General features: G+C 41.8%; 1 protein-coding gene across 2 annotated transcripts in view; it reads left to right on the top strand.

Annotated features, from left to right (window-relative positions):
- Lrrc7 (leucine rich repeat containing 7) overlaps positions 1-21294 on the top strand; it is a 321319-nt gene that overhangs the window by 274436 nt on the left and 25589 nt on the right. For both annotated transcript variants that reach the window (XM_038311250.1, XM_038311249.1), the window contains 3 exons: positions 388-507; positions 10051-10272; positions 19003-19095. In XM_038311250.1, the coding sequence (XP_038167178.1) occupies positions 388-507; positions 10051-10272; positions 19003-19095 (435 nt within the window). The remainder of the gene's footprint in view (positions 1-387; positions 508-10050; positions 10273-19002; positions 19096-21294) is intronic.

Raw genomic sequence — 21294 nt, 5'->3', positions numbered from 1 at the left:
ATCTACGGATTGCATGGTTTCAGTTTATAGTCTAAATGGTAAGCACATACAAAAGAGACAAACTAAGCAAGCTTTAAAATGTTGTGGGTATTTTTAAAACATTGATTAATTTTATTCTGATTATCTCTATTCAGGTACTGTAGAGAATCTAAACTTTAAAATTCAGTAAATAACTCTGAAATGGTTATTTTAATTGTATTTCTTGTTGTTTCCAAAATAGCTGTCAGTTTAGAATTCTTACTCGGTAAATAGAATATAATAGTGTTTCCAGTTAGGATATATGTTTTCTATAATCAAACAAAATTAATTTTACCATAATTGTTAGGGACTCTTTTCAGAAAACTATCGTAAACATCACTAAAGAATGCCATACCATTTTCGCAATAGACCCCGTCCCAGCAAAGCAACATTTTAGACAATGGACAAGAAGATGTCTCTCCTAGTGGCCAGTGGAATCCTTACCCACTTGGGAGGCGGGATGTACCTCCGGACACCATTGCTAAAAAGGTAATCAATGTCAAGTTAACACAAGCCATGAACCTCACGCATTCATCATAATATGTAGTCCATATCTTGTGTCTTAACATCATTTCTAACTTCATGGTAAATTCAAGCTAAATATTCTGCCACTCGGGCTTCTGGTGAACTGTCAATGAGTTGAAAAGAATGGAAGTAAGCATAGTGTGGTGCTCAATTAGCAATGGCTGCATATAAACAGCCTGCAAACTCACTGTTTGTAAGAGTACCTTAGGACACACTTTGAAGTGCAAGTACAGAAAGATGTGTTGCATACACTTCAGGTAGCCTTGGCTTCAGCAGTACATACAACCAACATCCATAAAATTATATTTATCATAAAAAGGTTGAATTGCCACATCTTAAAGTTGTAGCAGGGTCAATGAGATGCCTCAAGATGTAAAGGTGTTTGCCTTCAAGCCTGACTACCTGATTTTGATCCCCAGAACCCACAGAGTAGAGAGAGAGCCAATTTCCATAAGCTGTCCTTTGACCTCCACTCGTCATTTAGGGTACACATATGGTCACAGATGTCCATACATGTACACACATAAATCGATAAATAAGTACAATAAAAATGTTTAAAGTTGTTAAAGTTTGCCCAGCAAGCACTCACTGAGCAATGGTGCACATACTACATGCTAAGCACGTGCTTGGTGCTGGAGAAACAAAGATGCATACAAGCCTCAAGAAGCTTTTAACCTCATGGGCATGGTGAGTGAGTCAGACTACGGTATGTCACGAAAGGAAAGCTGCAGTGTGCGGAGCAATGGATGAGGAGTGGGGATCTGTGCTCCTCACTGTACACTGAGCTCTTATAACTCAGTAGCAAAAACACATAGTTTGATTTTTAAATTAGTAAAACACAAGCAGCATTGAGAGGGTAGATCAGGAAATAAGTATGACATCCTTTGTAGCAATCAAGAAAATGGGCACAATCCCAGTTTTCATCTACAGGCTGAGTACAGAGTTCTGGGACACACGAGCTACTTATTTCGCACACAACACTCTTTCTACGCCTGTAAGAACACAGGGCACAACCACTGTGGTAACAAATCACACAGTGCAGCTGAGCAAGTACACTCTGAAGCAAGTCTCTAAAATTATTAAACTAAACTTTTAGTGTCATTCAAGGTCATGTAACATTTACCAGAAAACTGGACAGATTCAGTTGTCTGTCAGCAGGAAAGTGTCAGTTCTACTGCTTGGATAAAGAAATATTTTACCAAACTAAGCAATGAGTAAATTTGGTTATAATACTGGGCCTAAGCCCTAAAATCATAACCAGAAAAGTTTTCAGGTGATAATCCCAAGAAGGAATAGATTTGTTCAGTTCTAAGATATAAGAAAAAAATGTTTTTGTGAAGACATGATAAACATTGTATTTAGAATTATGCATCTTTCTAGGGAGAGCAATGGGGGAGACCTTTCCACCCAGCTGTGGCTCTTTCACTACATTGTTGAGGCTCCAGTCACATTGCATTATAACTACACTTCATAATTTACATACATTGTAACCTAGGAGATTTCCAGCCCTCTCCTCTGTGAGTTTGGCCAGTTTTAAAGATGTACATTCTTTTCCAGAAGAACTGATGAGTTCTTACCTCCAAGCATCACCCATGCCTTGGGTGACACCCAGCACGTGAGCACCACAATGTGATACCTATTGTGAAGGTTTACAGGCTGCGACCATTCCTAGAAAGGACATCATTTGGGGGAAATAAAGGGAGCCGAGGACAGGGGCATAGTGTCCAACAAGCTGGATAAATAAGCAGAAGTCAGATCATGTGGGCTGTATCTTATAGGATATGGAAGTATTTTCAAAGGGAAATGACATGACCCAATGTTTATTAAACATCTGGTAGATATTCAGAGAACACACTGCAAAGAACAGAGATTAGAACCAAAAGGCAAGCTAAGAAGCCTCTCTGACTATTCAGAGGAGAAAAGATGGAAACACAGTTTATAGAGAAAAAGGCTTAGATGCAGTAGAAACCTGACAGGTAGAGTCAGGAGTCTCTTGTGAAGAACCCTTTTGTGTAATCAGTAAGCAAACTGGGATCGAGGTAAATTAAATATACTCTTTTAGAAGAGTCAATTATAGTTTCTAAAAAACAATACAGAAATGTCTCTTTCTATGCTGGGGAAATAATGAATATTCTAGGGATAGAGAGATAGATTGGCAGTTGAGAGGATTCACTGCTCTTGCAGATGATCTGAGTTCAATTCCCTGAAACTGCCTGTAATTCTAGATCCAGAGAGATCCAATATCTCCGGCCGCCTGTAGACCCCTGCACATGTATGAACATGTCCACACAGAAACATACATGCCTGGAGGCAGAGTTTTCTTGTCCTGCAGCCACTCTCAAAAGATTACTCAGAGGCTTAATATTAATTACAAATGCTTGGCCAATAGTTCAGGCTTGTTACTAACTAGCTCATGCAACATAACCCATTTCTATTCGTCTGTGCTGCCCTGGGGCTCATGGCTTTCACCTCTATCACATTTTGTGTGTCTGACTCGTTGTCCATCCGGCTGGTAACTCCTCTGCCTCTGCCCTTCCTCATCCCATCATTCTCAGTTTGGCTCTCTCTAACTTTATCATGCTCAGCTATTGGCCAATCAGCTTGTTAAAGGAACGTTTTTAAAAGAATACATGTGTTAATTGGGTTTACTTTGTCTTATTACTTTGCTATTAACATGAGACAGAGGGACCCTAGAGAAGAAAAAATGGAGATTGTAAAAGAGATGAGAGAGAAGGAAGGGAGAGGGAAAGGGACTGACCTGCTTATCAAATACGAGTTATATAAAGCCCAAAATTCTATGAAAATAAGACTCTACAGATGCAGTTCCATTGTAATATCTGAGTCAGAAAGATAGTTTTGAAAAAGGAATAATTTCTTTTTTTACTGACCCATTTCAAATACTCATTTTGATAATCCAAAAGACTGGGTGATATAGCCCTGTTGATGGGTTTTAATGTTAATTAGATTGTGTAAAAAATTTTAAAAGCCTACTCTGTATATTATGCATTTACAGTCATTCACAAAAGTAATATGGATAGGAGCTTGTGAAAACATAAATCAAAAATTCTTCGAAAGCAAGTTGCAGGCAAATGGCAGATGTTTAATGTGACAGTCATTGCCCTAGGTTCTTACATGGTATGTAATTATTCTTAACAGAGAACATTTCTTTATTTCCTAATGCCAGTGTAGCCTTGCAGTAGCCAAAAAGTCAGGGACTCTTTCTTGCCCCCACTGACTCAGAACTATCCCTTTAATAAAAGTCCAAACCTAAAAATTACCTATTAGATAGCAATCAAGTCAGTGGTGGAAAATAAACTTGTCAGATTAAAGCAATGGAAAGAGTCAGGTTAAAACATTTCACCCATCAATCTTTGTCCCATAAAGCAAACGATTACTCTTTTTCAGAAATTCGACATAAATCTATCATGTTCACATTATCTTTGATTTGATAAAAATCTAGAAGAAAAATATAAAATTAACACAACACCACAAAAATGCTAATGGCCAACTGTGTAGCCAGAAGACATAGATAGCATTGCAACTGGGGGTCAAATGATTCACTTTCTTGCCATGTGGTTATTAACCCTCTCACCCCCAATATGCATAAGTTCTTAAAAGCATTAAGATGGAGAAATGGTTCACAGCTTTTATCACTGTTGCTCATGTCTGTCCCCCGTCTCAGCTCTCTATTGGGGGAATGTGTGACAGCACCATCGGAAAACACTGCGCGTTTAAATGACCCGACATGCCCTGACTTTTGCCACATCCCACGCTTATGGTTGCTCTATTATTTCTCCCTTACGTTAATAACTTGCAATTCCATTGCTGAGATCTGTAGGTTGGCATTTAATCATAGAACAATGTACTGATAGATATTCAATAAGACAGAAATGACTGCCCTCATATCAACCAGCTGCCGCCCTGCGGTACGGGGCACCCAAGTGAGAAACCTTTCCCTCACCTTCCATCTGTCATTGGCGACAGAGCGGCGAGTCGCCTGCATCTAACTGCAAGAAGAGCAAGACCTGTGAATGTCCCTCATATTGCAGACTTGCCAACAAGCTCTCTGAGGCAGCACTCTAGCGCCCAAGTGTGAGGACAAGTGTAGACACCAAGTACAAATTAAGAGAAGACATAGTCTTCTTAACAATAGTTTTATAGAATTGTCATAATCATGAAAATCTGCAGTGTAGAGCAGGCACTGCAGTGCCTGATGGGAAGTTTTATATGCCATCCTCACGACATTGGATAAGGCCTTGGCCATATGGAATTAAAGAACAAGGGCTTAGAACCCAGCGTTGTGTCAGTGTACAGTGTGTTCCTAATTCCTTGTTGGTACATGTTCATTGTGCTTCACGATGGGTTAAGTAAGGTCATGTATTTTTGAGCAGACCCACACAAGCCTTTCACAAGCCCCCTCCCTTTCCCAAGATTCCCAAGAGCCCCATGGGCTCTACAGTTTTGTTTCCACTTTCGTGGCATATAGACATCCATGATTTTATGCATTTGTATAAAATCTAGAAACCAAAATGAGAGAAAACATTTCTCTTAAAAGAATGTCTGCTCCTCACTACTGAAAAGAGAATCCTGTTTGCATATAAAACTCATTTTTTGACCCATTCCCCTGTTAACTGAATGCCTGGGTTGGTTCATGAGCTTAGCTGTTGTAAAAAGGGTTGCAGAAAGCTTTGATGTTCAAGACTCTTTATGAAATACCCACTTGGAATTCTTTGGTACAGCTAGGTCATACGACAGGTCTGTTTTCAGTTCTCTTAAAAACCCACATACTGATTTCACGGTGGCTGAACTAGTTTAGATTTCCACCAGGGTGTATCTGGGGCCCCTTTGTCCTCGCCCTCATTGGCATGTGTTGGTACTCTCAGCGGTTCTCATCCTGACGGGGCAAGGTAGACTATCAATGTAGCCTGATTTGCATTTCTCTGAAGGGTGCTGAAGGTGAATATCCTGTTTGTTGGCCATTCCGTATTCTGAGAACTGTGTGTTCTTTCATGAGTTCCTTCACTGACTTGGTTGTTTGATTTCTTGTTGCTTAGGTCTTGTGTGTGTTCTTTAAGTACTCTAGATATTCTGTCATGTATATAGCTGGTGAGGTTTTTTTTCTCTCATTTTCTAGCCTGTCTCTTCACGGATTTAATTGTTTCCTCTGCTGTGTAGAATACTTCTAATTTCATTTTTCTGTTGTTAGTGTTATTTTCTGAGCCACTGGAGTCATTTTCAGAAAGCCCTTGCCTTGGCCTCTTAGAATTTCAGTTTAATTTATTAATTATATTTTTAGTGTGGCCCTCTACATAGCTTTGGTAGTGCTGCTCCTAAGGTGTATACGCATGCACACACACAAAAACACACACACACACACACACACACACACACACACAGCTTACAAATCTCCTGGTGCCAGGAATTCGTGGCTGAAGCAAAGTACCTGGGCCTGACCTCCCTGCTCTTCGAGCTTCCATCTACACACTCCTCTCGCATCTGCCTTGTGTGTGTCTGCGTGCAGATGCATCAGATTTTGTCATAATTTGTTTTGATCATAAAAGAAACTTTGGCAATTTAAGGGAAGGAAAGTCTATTTGTCAGATAGCAAATCTTTTGGCAGTGTGTTTTGTTCCTTTTTCACCCGACAAGGTTTCTCTTTTCCCGTTTTCCTTCCTGCTTCTGAGGTGCTTTACGACACTATTTAAAGACCGCTCTTGGGACAGCAAATGCCTCTCATTTTCCTCATCCGAGACTGTCATGATTTCCCGTCCATTGCTGACGAGCACCTGGACCATTAGAGGGTTGGGAGCTGACAGCTAATTCTTCCCAGCACTTGAAAATTATGTAATTTCCTTCTGTCACTCATGGCTTCTGGTGAGACATCTGCTGACATTCAGATTGTTTTTCCTTTGTAGAGAAGGTGTCATCTTTTCCTCCAGTAGCTTTGAAGGTTTTGTTTGCCTTCATGTTTAGTCATCAAATTAGGCTGCGTCTGCACATGGTACCTTGTTTTTCTCTACTTCCTGAACCTGTTAAGTCTTGACAGTTACCAAATTTCCAGGCTTTTAGGGATTTTTTTTTTTAAGATTTATTTTATTTTTAATGATGTGCATATGCAGTGCCCATGGAGACCAGAAGAGGGTGTCAGATCCTCCTAGCTTTTGAAGCCTAGTTTGCTTTTTAACAGGGAAGGGCACAGTGCAAAAGGGTGCCTGGTTTTTGCTGTTTTACAAAATTATTAAAATGTTGGTTATTTAAATGCAAAGCAACTCCTTGGAATAAGTCAGTGCCTGTCTGGGAGAGGGTCTATAGTTAAACTCTTTCAACTTACATTTAGAATATAAATCGTGCCCTTTTGAACACCGTATGTACCCTGAGCTGCCATCTATTTAAGTTGTGTTTTGTTTTTGCAAGCAAAATCCAGTTGTTCAAGAGCCAAGATAGATAGTGAGACACAGGCCCAGCTGGGCCTCCCAATGTATGTCCCTGCCCCATGCTCAGGTCTGGAGGAACTGTGAGTCAAACCACCTCAATGGTGAGAGAGATTTTCTTTGATGTATGAACCTCTAAACACTGAACAGTCTCCCATAATAAGTTCAATTAGCTTCGGACTGAATTTTGGTGAGTATACCATGGTATCAAATCAGCATTCTTTTCTCTGTTCCAGGTGTACATATTTTCTTTAGTTCTGTGGATATTAGAGCTTTTTTCCATGTAAATTTTAACAGATTGTCTTGGAGTCAGCTTGAAAATACCATACTCCAACTCTGTTATGGAATATGTATGGCTTTCTCCAGCCTCCTCTTAAAAGCTCCAAAAACACCAAATCCTCTGTTTCTTTTTGTCATTCCAAACATATCATGGTGTCTTTGCAGAAACCTTCGTGTTTGTATTCCCATACAATGAGAGGCAATGTGCACACGGCTTGCTTCCCAGAAACCCCTGCTTGCTTAGACGAACCCAACCTACAACACTCTTGTTCCCTCAGTATATTGATCTTCATTACCAGTGTCCTTGTCTCCTTCAGGAAGCTTTTGTGCCACTCACAAAGTCCCCTCCCATCCTTCTGAACTACATCCATCCCTCTCTGTGTCTTGTCATTTGTGTTTGACTTGACACAATTAGGTGTCTGCTCTTTGCATTCTACAGCCATCCACAACTACACTACACTTTCTACACTACATCCACAGCCTGTAGCCCAGGAGAGTGGGTGGGCAGGCAGAGTCCTTTGTAGAGTGGTTGCTTGCTCCCTCCGTGTTCACCATCTGAGAACACAAGCTTTATTAACTCACAGTAAGGGAAATCGTAACGCAACAGCACCATCCTACTTGCTTACCTGTCAGCTTGAAGCCCCAAGCAGAGCATCTAAGACAACCCACAGGCCCTCCCTAATCCACTGAGTGGGAAATACAAGGGCTGCTAAGGAACTGGCTGTGGACACTAGCCAGACCCTGAGAGTCCTCTGCATGGTTCCTTTTCTACTCTCAATGGAACTGGGGATGGGGACAATAACACAGTTCAATACCACAATCAAGAGGATGACTTTGATAGACAGTTTTGCCAAATGCTGGTTTGACAGTTCCCCAGTTATATGAATTATTTGGGAATATTGTATACTATTGCCCAACCTTAGTATCCTTTTCAGTAAAATAGGGTAATATTAATAATCACCTCTTGACGTTGTTGAAAAAAATCAAGGAGGTAATGCATAGGAGATGCCTCAGGACATGCTTCAGCACCTTTGGATGACAGCTATTGGCTACTAAATGTGTTCACTGTGCCTCTCACTGAGAAAAGTGAGTGGGAAATCCTGCATGTCCTCAAAAATTCAAAAATAGGGGCAGAGGAGATGGCTCAGTTGGTACAGTACCTGCCACATACACAGGGGCACCTAAGTTCAAATCTCCAGCACCCAGGAAAAATCTACAGATGAGGGATAATTGTAAGCCCAGACTGGAGGAATAGAGGCTGACAGTTCCTGGAACTCATGGCAAACATGAACATGTACATACACCACGTGGGAACAGTTCAAACATCTATGCAATCCTGAGTTCAAAGTGGCCTGTCGGTAGAAAAAATACACCAGAAAAAAACGTAAGTCTAAAGTTAGAGTTCTGCACAATAGAGAAGCTGTTTCACCACTGGACAAGTCATTTCCAAAGAAATCAGCAGCATAGCTTCCAAGCAGACATTATTGGCTTCCTCATGCAGGTTATATGTTAGGATGATGAAACTGCCAAATATTTTACCAGTGGAGATGGGAACCAGGTAGGAATGCAGAAATCAACCCCTCTCAGCCTGCCTCCTCTGACCCCAGGAGATCATTCTGTCTGATATGTAACTGGCAATGCCAACTGATTTCAGGAGATGACACAGAATAACCCTGGGTTTGCCAGAGCTTCCATCTACCCAACAAGAGAATGGAAGAACTTGTGGCAGTAGAGAAGAGTTGAACTTGCCGTAAGGACTTCCAGTCTTCTAGACTGGCAGGAAAGGGACAAGGTTTCTGGAAGTTTTCAAGAAGAGAGACAAGTCTGAGGAGCAAGCATTTGCCTTTAAGGTTGTCACACTGTGGTCCCGCGTGCGGGTAACTGCACCTTGCCCCAGTACAGGCTCAAACAGCCATGCCTTTCCCTCTAATTTCCCATGACTGAAACATCTTGACTGTTCGTAAAATTAGAAAATGGTTCATAATGCCAAGACAGCTAATTGGCCATCTAAAACATAATCTGAAGGTCGTTTATTTTGCATTCGTATTGCCAAGAAATAGAGTAATTTCTTTTTAAATTGCCTCTTGTTTGGAATCCAGCAAAGTATTTCCCCCTAGATGATGCTCTGTTTTCACTGTGGATTTCTTTACTTTCCACGCTCTTTAAGAACTTTAAAACAAAGGAGTGTGCACGCTCATTCGCAATGCCCTTCCCATCCCCACAGATGGCACATGCTTACAGGCACTTATCACATGATTGACTTCTAGTGCTCTTGAGCTAATAATGTAACAAATTAATAAGCATTTATTATTTTCCCCTGAACCAGCTCACTGTGCACCTGTGTCATAGAACTTAAGCAATTCCATTGTTTCGCCTTGGGAAGCGGGATTATTGTCCCTCTGACTCTACACAGCATACATATCTTTCGGGGTTATTTTTCAGTATAAAATATCAGCTAGCACCAACCTTTATTTTTAAGGTTTGGATTCTTTTTCTTTGAGATTCTTTTCGGATGGATTTTGCTACCTTATAATCAAGAATAAAATAGTCTTCGGCAAACCACCAGATGACTGCACCGATATCAATGTCTCTGCCATCCCCATGGGTGCACCCCAGCCTTTCCTTTGTTATTTTTCCCAGCCTGGACTGGGAACCCACGTGAGGGCCCCTCACCCGTGGAGTATCCTCTTCCAACCTAGGCTGGGAGCCCATGTGAGGGCCTCTGGCCCCTAGGGTAGCACTGGTGCTTTCTGCTTGGATCACGGGGACCTCGGCCTGACAGTTCTGCTCTCTACAGGCAGGCAGCCACATTCAGACCCTGATGGGGTCACAGAGCCTTCAACACCGCAGTCGGGAGCAGCAGCCATATGAGGGGAACATCAACAAGGTGACCATCCAACAGTTCCAATCACCGTTGCCCATCCAGATCCCTTCATCACAGGCCTCCCGGGGACCTCAGCCTGGACGGTGCTTAATACAAACGAAAGGGCAGAGGAGTATGGATGGCTATCCAGAGCAGGTAAGGGAGCTCTCTTAACAGTCAATGGACATTCAGGAGTTAAAACGTGCTGCACAGTGGTCCTCGACACACAAGGTTCTTCATAAGAATTGATCATTGCTGCCAGAGGTTGGGGATAATGACACACTGGTAAAATGCCCTTTTATATGCAAAATACAATGGTTTTTCCAGTCCTGTCCTTCCTTCCCACTGCCCATTCCAATTCAACACCAGTTTTGAGTGTGATAAAGAACCTCTGTGGATGGGGTCCCTAGTGAAACAGAGGATCTTAAAGATGAGCTACTATCCCATCTTCATTTGCAGAAAAACATATTTAGTTCTATTTTCTTATTGTTAAATATGTCAGAGTTTAGAAAACCCTAAAGAATTATTAGAAGAGAAGTTTTTGAATGTTCCAAAAGCTACTGATTAATGCAATGTATAAAAATCATAATGATGAGTACTGTTCTCCTGTCCTGACTAGAATCAGGACTTGCTCTCCACTGCAGAATGTTCTCCGTTCTTGAGACTACAAAAGATTTCACCCGATGGAAGCTTGAGGAGGAGACAACACAATCTAACACATGCAACTAATACTTCTTACTTCATTGTTTGGGTTATTAGGCAAAGTTCCGTGGCATTATTCACCCCACGCATGGTTTATAAAGGTTCCATGCTGTTTTTGCTTATCCAAAGCTTTACATGGGAGCCAACTATCTCTTCTACACACCAGCCCACATCAACTTCTTTCTTCAGCTTTTTCCCTGTATATTGCTCTGAGGCATTTATCATGGGGATCCTAGATGCATCAAGCATTGTCTCTTTGTTACATCTGCCCTGTATCAATCATTCTCAGAATCACAGAAGTTCAAGATAATTCTCTTTCACTTTCCCTAATCCAGGCCACATGTTGAATTTAATGTGTAACAAGCTAGGCAGGCTCCTGTAGTCAGAAAATGATGTACAGCTACTGACTCTTCAGAGAATCTAAAAAGTTAATGAGGTTTAAATTATGTTCTAACAAAGGCTGTGTTCATATCTGACTCCACAAGAAAAACTACCCTCACCCAGTTATCTGATTCAGCTGTTTTTTTTAGTACCTACATGGGCTGCTGTTGGTTTTGATTTGATTTTTGGCCTTTCTCCCCAAATCACAGCCTTATTACCACAGGAACTTAGTTTGCAATATTGTGATTGCTTCAGAAGCAGAATCTACAGTAGCTTTTCACAGTTTGGTTCCATAGCTTTGATAAACCTGATGCCTTCAGAGAGGTAGTAAGTTTGTTGTTGTTTTGTTTGTGTGTGTGTGTGTGTGTGTGTGTGTGTGTGTTTTGTTTGTTTGGTTAGTTGGTTTGGTTTGGGGGGTTGGTTTTTTAAGACAGGGTTTCACTGTAGCTTTGGAGCCTGTCCTGAAACTAGCTTTTGTAGACCAGGCTGGCCTCGAACTCACAGAGATCTGCCTACCTCTGCCTCCCTAGTGCTGGGATTAAAGGCATGCGCTACACCATCCGGCTCAGAGAGGTATTGTTAATGGACTTAAATACAATCCTTTGACTTCTTGGCTTTTTGCCTTGGTCTTGGATTGAAACGGCTCAGAATGCTAAGGTTGGAGCTACAGTGACAGTAATGGCTTCAAAGCCTTTAAACAAGTAGACCTGGTTCCAAAACACAGTTTTCTGCCCCATTACAATCCTAGGAACTCTGCTGGTCATGTTCACCATACATTATCCTGCTGGCTTTTGCTGTGCAGTGCTGGGAAATGCAGATGGCTGGCCACCGTGAGTACCTCCTCCCGGCTCCTCCTGAGGAGACCCGCTAACAAAAAGCACCACAAAGCAGAGTATGCCACACCTGATCAGCCGCTAGACTCACTCTGAACATGTTTCACCTTCCATAACCTCTGTTCTTCCTCATGAAGCTCTGTCATTCGAGAAAGATCACCAAATCAGAAACTTAGAATCTGAGATTCTTCTTTTATTATATTGAGCCATGTGACCCTGGCCAAGTCAGTTACTCCTTCTAAGGTTCTGTTTCTTTCTTTAAAATGGAAATACCACCTGTCAACAACTTTTGGATGGTTTCGGTGAAGACCAGGAGGTGGCTCGGTCAGTATAGAATGAGGAAGTATGAACACCTGAGTTCTAGTGACAGAACCCAGGTAAATTCTACACGTGATCGTAACTGTGATTCTATTGCTGTGAAGACACACCATAACGATGGCAACTCTTATAACAGAAAACATTTAACTGAGGTGACTTCAGTTTCAGAGGGTCACTCCATTATCATCATGGTGCAACGTGGTGGCATGTAGGCAGACATGGTGGCATGTAGGCAGACATGGTGCTGAAGAAGTAGCTGAGAGTTCTACATCCTGCAAGTAACAGGAAGTTGACTGTGACACTGGACAGTATCTTGAGCATAGGAGACCTCAAAGCTCGCCCCACAGTGACACACTTCCTCCAACAAGGCCATACCCACTCCAACAGCCACACTTAATAGTGCCACTCCTCTTGGGAGCCATTTTCTTTCAGACCACTGCAGACACCCTTGTGATACCAGAGCTGGGGAGGGAGATTCCAGAGAATCCATAGTTCTCACTGGCTAATTAAGATTCCTCACTGAGTTTCAGGTAGACCCTGAATAGTAAGCCCTAAGGAACTACTCACAAGATTAACTAACTCCATGCCACTATGTGCATGTACAACTTATATATGAACCCTGCGTACACACGTTTCCCCCCACATGTTCACATATTCCCCTAAAAGGTGGTGTGAGAGTTAAATGACAGAGTCCTATGCAGTCAAACATAGGACTTCTCTGACAGGGGAAAAGTAGAAAAGAGAAAGAATAGGCATAAAAGCTTTTAAGACTTAAAATGCTTGGAAGAAAGAAGATAATGATTATCAATCCCAACCTTCTTTGTCTACAAAAGAGAGAAGAAGCCAGAACTAGACATTGTTGGGCTTGTGTGAATGCTACGGCATTTAAATGTCCTCAGTATTTGTTGCTCTTATCTCTTGTCTTCCCTGCCACGATATTGTGTATCAGGTGTTGTTAATCTCATCTGCATATTTGAAGCTGGTCTGGGGCTCTTCAGCAAACACTGACACCTTGGCCTCCTTCCCAGGTCAACTTATTTTATTCATCTACCTGTGACCTGGGTAATGGGAATTTTGTGAGCTCCTCATTGAGTCTACGCAGCACAGTTGAGAGTCACTGCTGAGGTGTTCTGTGAACCAACAGAGCCCCAGCTGGGCAATGGACTGATGTCACCACTATCTAGAAGTCACACAAACTGAATATTTTTAAATAAACTGATAGCATCTTTTATCTTTCTTTATGCACACTTTTAATCTGAGGCATAATGTGTTTAGATATGTAGAAGAGAAATACCCAAACAGCCATGGGAAGAAAAACTTCAGGGCAATGCTTAAGACCTCCCAAAACCCCTCAGGAATTCACCGGTACAGTTCAACTCACTGTTGTGAACCAGGTTACCAGTGTCTATGTTATTGAAGAAGGCTAAAAGTAACAAGGCTCCTTGACTATGACAACATAGCAGCTTAGAACTTTACCTGGAATCAGGATCTGTTTTTGTGAGTTTTTGTATTCTGTGTTGTGGATTGAGGCACAATAAGATGTCTCTAAAAGTGTCTGAGAGCCAGTGGTGGTGGCGCACACCTTTAATCCCAGCACTCAAGAGGCAGGTGCAGGCAGATCTCTGAGTTCAAGGCCAGGCTGATCTACAGAGTGAGGATACTGTAGGACACCCAGGACTACACAGAGAAACCCTGTCTTGGGAAAATAAACAAAAAATAAAGGTGCCTGAGAAAAATAACATACCTTTTAGTCATTTGGTATATGTTATCTTAATTAAATTGTTTTTAATCTAAAAAAATCTGAATTTTTCTTTTATTTTTCTCGCTGAGGGCAAGCAAACAAGGACTTACTGAGAACTACAAGAGAGTCCTGAAAATGTTTTGCCCCGTATTTTTCTTACATATACTAATTGTATATATTAGCAGGGTTCAGACACACACTTCACTAACCTAATATGGCCTCCTTTATCCCCCTTCACCCTCCCGACTCCCAACCTCTAGAAATCACTGATCCGTGTTCATGTTGATTGTTTTAGAGTCCCAAGATATGAAAAAAAAAAAAAAACATGTTGTGCTCGTCTTCCTGTCCCTGGCTTATTTCATTTAGCATGGGGTTGTCTAGCTCCACCCACCTTGCTGCAAATGTCATGGTTCCATTCTGCAGAGTCCAGTAACGTTCCAGTGTGTGACTGTGAGTCTCCTACTTTTTTTGTCCGTCCATCCAGACATAACTCTGTGGTGAGCATGGGTGTGCAGGCTTCTCTCTGGTGTGATGGGTGCACTTCCTTAGGCTATATTCCAAGAAGTGGGACAGGGACAGCTCAATCAGAGGACAGAGGACTTCACTCTGATCTCTGTAATGTAACAAATTATATCCCCACACATGGCCCAAGAGCGTCTCTCTCCCTACCACGATTTATTAGTTTGTTGTTGTTTGTAACCACTATTCTTATGACGTCATACGTAGTTTAACAGACTTTTCAAACCTTTCTTCTTATGAATGTCATTTTACGTGATACAGCTCTCTTCAGCCGGCCCAACAGCTAAAAACCTCCCCTGAAGTCACACGCACTTCCAGCAGCTGATAACAGAGCAGCCAAAGCAAAAAGTCTGAGATCACCTTCTCTCAGCACTCTGTATCATGAAATCATTTTTCCAGGATAGCTCTCAACCTTTCATCATGAGATGATTATACCTCTGCTTCTCCTGGCTGCTAAGTACTGGACTGACCCAGAATCCAGCCTTTCTCTCCACACCATCCCCTCAATGACAGCATTCAGTCGTGGATGGTTCTCAACTCTCTATCCCCAGCCCTGGCCCGCCCTCCTGCACTCCAGCTGTCTGTCTGAACACACTGGCTGAGCTGTCTTCTTTTTTTCCACCTGAGTTTTCCAAGTGCTTGACAATCATGGTTGAGAGAACTGTTAACTTTCTGCCCCTGATTTTTCTCTTGCATCCTTCTCTGCTTCCAGACTTCCACATCCCATTCAAGGACTCATCATTCTTCTACGACCAAAGGTGTCCGGTTTTCCTTTCTCTCAACCCACCTCCAATCAAAACACCTCTATCAGGAACATCCTAAACTTCACACCTTCCTCACCACTCAACACGCCCGACTCTGACTACTTCTGAAACTTCCTAAATGCTCTCTCTCCGCACCTCACTCTGATCTGTTCTTCTGCCAGAATTACCTTTTCAGAATGATAGCCATACCATGTCACTCCTCAATTTAAAATGATTTACTGGTTTCCTTGACAGCTGGACAAGTTTTTTACAGGATAGTTTCATGTCTCCAGGGGTCTAGCCCCTGCTCACACAATTACAGAATAGTCTAACCTCCCTGTGAGTCTAGCTCCTAGTCACATTGCCTTCTCTGCCTCACTGAGTTGTCTTCCAATCATGATGATCTTCCTGTTTTTAATTACAATGTATATATCATTTACATCCTACTAACTGGAGTATTTAAAGTAGACAAGTTGTATACTAATATTTATATGGTTAGGTGTCCATCATTGTAATATAATTTTAGAACCTTCTCACTCTGAAAGGAAACCCTTAACATTGACTTTCCACGCTCCCTCCCTTCAGCCCTAGATGATTGCTCACCTGCCTCGACTCTAAAAGCTATCTCTTGTTGACGCTGCATCTCTTGACACTTGTCTCCACCTAGCCTTCTGTGCTCTGGAAGCAGATTTCTCTAAGACTCGCTGTTCTAATTACAGTGATATTAATGCAGTCCAGAAGTGTCCAGTCAAGCAGCATGCAGCATGCAGCATGGAGGGGGCAGGTAGAGTCTCACAGCCCCACTGCTGACTGAGCTGATGCTGTGCTTTAGACAGACATTTCATTTTGTCACTTAAGAGAAAATTAAAATACTGATTTTCACTAAATAAGTCGTTTATTAACTTATAGGCCTTTTGCAAAATCATTGATTCCCAGATCCTTTCGGCCTCTCTTGCCTGTGAGGTTCTCTCTCTCCTCTTTGGGCCTCAGCAGGCAGGTGACACACCTCACCACAAGAGAAGTTTTTCCTCCCACGGTCTTGAGGAGACCTCAGACCCCTATCTTTCTGACATACATGATCATCCTGGGAAATCACAAGTGAAGTCTGTTTGTCATGTTTGTGAAGCAAGTGTCACCTTTATTGTGTCTGTCGTTAAAAATGTATTGAGACAGCTCTTCCCAGACCTGGCACCGGCCGCTCTGGTTTTCCGTAGCTTTTCAGCACATTCTAGATTTTCAGTAATACATATTGAATGTGCTCAACTCCTTCACTGGAATCTACTTGGAAATTTTCTACATAAAGGAAATTGGTCCTGTAGTTCCCAGTTCGATAGCGACCTGAGGGAAGTCAGTAAGCACATCGTCCATGCTGTTTGTTTCCATAAGAGACAGAACCAGATTTGTTGTTGTACAGATAGATACATGTGTGTGTGCCCACTTGTACATTCATGAGTGCGTATTGTGTGAATTTCCATGTGTATGTGTGGAGTGTGCATGTGTGAGTATTGTGTGTTCGTGTACTTTACTGTATACAGTTCTGGGGTTTCACTACAGCATTTTCATATAAGAATATAATATACCTGCAGTGTTAACCCCTGTTTCCCTTTTCCCACCTTGCCATGACTCCTCTTCTTCCCTTAGATCAGTGGTTCTCAGTCACCCTAGTGCTGCAACCCTTTAACACAGTTTCTCATGTTGTGACCCCCAACCACAAAATTATTTTGTTGCTACTTCATAACTGAAGTTTTCCTAATATTATGAATAATAATGTAAATATCTGTGTTCTTTGATAGTCTTAGATGACCCCTATGAAAGATTGGTTGAATGCCCCACAGGTTAAGTACCTTCCTTAGATGGCTCTGCATTTCCTTCATTTCATATTACATACACAACTTATGTGTTTATATAAAATCTAGAATCCATAAATTAGAGAAAATGTGCTATTAGATTTTTTTAGAGTGACTCAATTTGCTTAATTTGACATTTGAAAATGCATGCATCTGTGACAAAAGGAAAGATTTTAATTACATAGGATGCTTTCTTGTCATTTTCTAATTAATAAATAAAAGCCAAGAGGAGAAGTGCTACATAGAATAAAGCTACAATATTCCCTCCAGCTGCATCAAGCTATTCTATGTTCATACTCACAGGCTGCGAGGCATGTAAATTACAGACTATTATAAACTACCTTCGGCTACCCTGTGAAAACTAGCTTTAACAAGTCTAGGTCAGTTGAAGGAGAAGATGTAATTAAGTGTATTTTTTGAGTGACTGAAAAAGTACTCTTGGCAATTGCACTTACTCGTAATTTAGAAATTATTCGCTGATAGATTGAAATTAGAAACCACAATAGTGGGTGGGTTTCTGCTCCTGTGTTGCACATGAACCCAAAGACAGATGCATTTTAGGAATGAGAACAGCCCACTAAGGATGCTGCTACTAAAGAAGATTAGTTCATCCCAAGTCTGGTAACTCAAGAGCATGTTAAGTATAAAATGTGATTCATGTTTTCTTTGAATCATCTAAGAGGAGAGACTAGATGTGTGTTTAAAATAGAAGGATAGCAAGTGCTTTGGGCATTCTCATTTAACCCGGTTCAGAGGCTGAATGAGTGGTGGCCAGCGGCATAAGGTTGCTTAACCAGCCCACAGGTCAATCTTCTTAGGGATGTTTCTTTTGTGTGTTTATTTAAATACAAGGCATATGCCAGTGCAGTTTTCATCGTTTTTTGGTTTTTTTTTTTTTTTTTTTTTTTTTTTTTTTTTTTTTTTTTTTTTTGTCTTGATCTGTCAGTCACCTCACTGCTGCCCTCTGGAGCCACTGGGTTCCCCTGCTGCCAGTGCTTGTTCTGTACCTAACATTTGTGAATCTCTTTTCTCTTCATTTAACAGTGAAGTGCTGCCTCTTAGTCCAAGACTGTCACCATCTGGGGACCCCTGTCCCACCCTCAGCACAGAACCTCAGATCTCATCTGTTGAGGTTGCTCAGGTCATCCTGCTGACTTTTTGTTCCACTTCACTGCAGCCGCAGCACACAGTAGACCATCCGTTTGATGCTCTTGTTCCCAGGATTGCTGATCAGAATGCTAGACCAAATTCCCAACACCCCTGAGACTCCCCAGTCTCTGTCTTGTGGACCACACTCTCTAACCTTGTATCTGTTGAGGTTTGCCTTCTAGTCTTCCAGCTCCTGCCTCAACAGCTGCTACAAAACTCAGCCCCCATTTCCCTCAAACTAAAAACCCTAACAACCATACCACTGCCAAAACACTAGCCATAACACAACCATGCCTTCCAAAGGGGTCCTCCCTGACAATATTTAAATTGCTGTCTCTACTTCCTCTCACTTGTCTGTATTTTTCCTAAGTTAGTCTAGACATAGTCTAGACATGTGTGTAGTCTAGACATAATCTAGACGTGTTTAGAGTGGCAGAGACTGCTTCACCTCCAGTGTGCTCATGAGGCCTGGGTTTCTCAAGGTAGCTCCTGACGTATGGAGGCATAGAGAGTCATTACCCCTTTGGTGGAGTTTATGTTGTTTACTCCAGATCAACACAGTCTCACTAAAAATATGAGTAAATTGTAAACCTTGTTTGAAGCATTTACTAGTAATGGCTACTTGGTTTGACTTTTCATATCTTCTTTCTTAGTTCTGTGTGAGAATAGAAAAGAACCCTGGGCTTGGATTTAGTATCAGCGGTGGAATTAGTGGGCAAGGAAATCCTTTCAAACCTTCCGACAAGGTAAGTGAAGTCCTTGTTGACAATTTTAGTTTCAAAATGCTGCCTTCCACTGTTGCGCTGAGCTGATGTAGCTAACGATGAAGCCAGTCAGGAAACGTGTCTGTACAGGGAAAAACAGATCCAGCATAGTGCTTGCCGGAAACGGAGTAGGAGGAACAAAAAGCCTATTTGAGAAGAAAAAGGTTTGGGGTACCATTCTCATGGTTGGTTTTCATGGAGTTATTGTTGACCTCTTTATTTTGACTTTACAGTTGTGTGTGGTAAAGAAATCTATCTAAGCAATTTATAAGAGAAATGTTCCAAAGACTTATTTTTGAATTGCTCACTTGTTGTTTAGGAAAATGTTTTCTTATAGTGACAAAATGATCCCACTTTGACTGGGTGTTTGGGCCAGCCAGCAGCTGACTCTGATCTACAAGACTCATTGGGTGTTCAGGCCAGCCAGCAGCTGACCCTAATCTACCAGACTCAAAGACAGTTTCATTAACAGAATGATCCGTTTGATGCTCTTGTTCCCAGGATTGCTGATCAGAATGCTAGACCAAATTCCCAACACCCCTGAGACTCCCCAGTCTCTGTCTTGTGGACCACACTCTCTAACCTTGTATCTGTTTCATTAACAGAAATTTTGGAAATGAAAAATCACAGAAAACAAAATTTATAAGAAAATTAAAGTTGCATTAGCAGAACCAGACCCCCATCTCGTTGGATAAATGAGTACTCTTCCTAGTTCCATTTGCCACCCAACAGGCCAGTCTGATCCCAGGACGTTACATCTACCTTTCTACCCTGAGCTATCTAGCCTACCCTGCTACTATTAGTGCTTAACAATCTTACATTGAAATCAATGTGGATTAATTCATTGACAATTGAAACGATCTACCTTTGGTCTCACCAAACTGAATTGCCTTAAGTGACATCAGGTCTAGACTTTTCATTTCACTGTTATTACAGAAGTGCTCACAGAACACTTTCTGAAAATAAAATCTACTTCTGAAGAAAACTTGAATGCGGGACAGAGGAGGTAGCTCAGTGGTTAAAGTACTAGCCTTGCAAGCCTGTAGTCCAGAGTTTGGATTCCCAGCACCCGCATAAAAGCCAGTAGGCATCACAGCTAGCCTGTAATCCCTAGGGCAAGAGGCAGAGACAAGTTAACCTAGAGCAAACTGCTACTGGGAGCTGAATTTAAAAACTCCTGGTTCAAGGGTGAGACCCTGAATTAATACATAAAGTGAGGTGATCAAGGAAGAAACTCAAAGTCAACCAACCTAACAGGTACATGTACACAAATTTGGCCTACACACAAGAAACATACACAACACACACACACACACACACACACACACACACACACACACACACTGACTGCTCCTATATGGCTATTTCTAAAGCCTGAAATAGGACCTTCATCCCATATTTTTTCCTAACCTTCTTCTCCCTCCATGCTAGAGAAGATAGAAAAGGTTGGAATAGAATTCTTGACATGGTGATGTGTATCAGGAAAGATGTATAACAGTGATAGAGATTGCACATGATCAGAATAAAAGCCAGGGCTTGTGGGGAAGACATGATAAAGTGCTTGTCTTGAAATCACGGGGACCTAAGTTCAAGTCCCAGAATGCACATTTTCAAAGCTGGGTTCAGCAGCACATTTTTCTAATCCCAGCACTGGGGAAGGGGAGGCAGACAAAAACCCAGAGCTTATAGCCAGCTACCATAGCTTACTTGGAAGCTGCAGGCCAAGAAAGACCCCATCTCAACAGATGGTGGGCTGCATGAGGAATTAATGACATCTGAGCAGTCTAGCCTTCATGCACACATCCACACATATGCATTTCATATGTACATGGTGCTCGAACATGCGCATACACACGCATACACACACGGGGGCAGGGGGAGGGACTTGTACTTACCTCTGAAAACTAATACTGAAAGGATGAAAATACACTAACATATTCTTATCTACCATGTTGAAAAAGAGATTACCTTTTCATGAGTAGACTAATTCACAGCTACAGAAGAAAGGTACCAAATTAAGTAGCAATTTAAATTCAACAGATACTGCCTGAGTCTGAAGTAGACATGTCATAGAGACTCTAGTCTGCAGGGTCATGCATGCTTTCTTCCAGTGAACAGACCATACATTAGCCATATTCCTGGATGCAGGCTGTGTTGCTAAGTTTGTTGTTCATGGAGCTT

This window comes from Arvicola amphibius, chromosome 14 (assembly GCF_903992535.2).
Source record: "Arvicola amphibius chromosome 14, mArvAmp1.2, whole genome shotgun sequence".
NCBI classification, from domain to species: domain Eukaryota; kingdom Metazoa; phylum Chordata; class Mammalia; order Rodentia; family Cricetidae; genus Arvicola; species Arvicola amphibius.
Note: the sequence above shows the minus strand (reverse complement) of the source record. Positions and strands in the feature narration are given on the sequence as shown.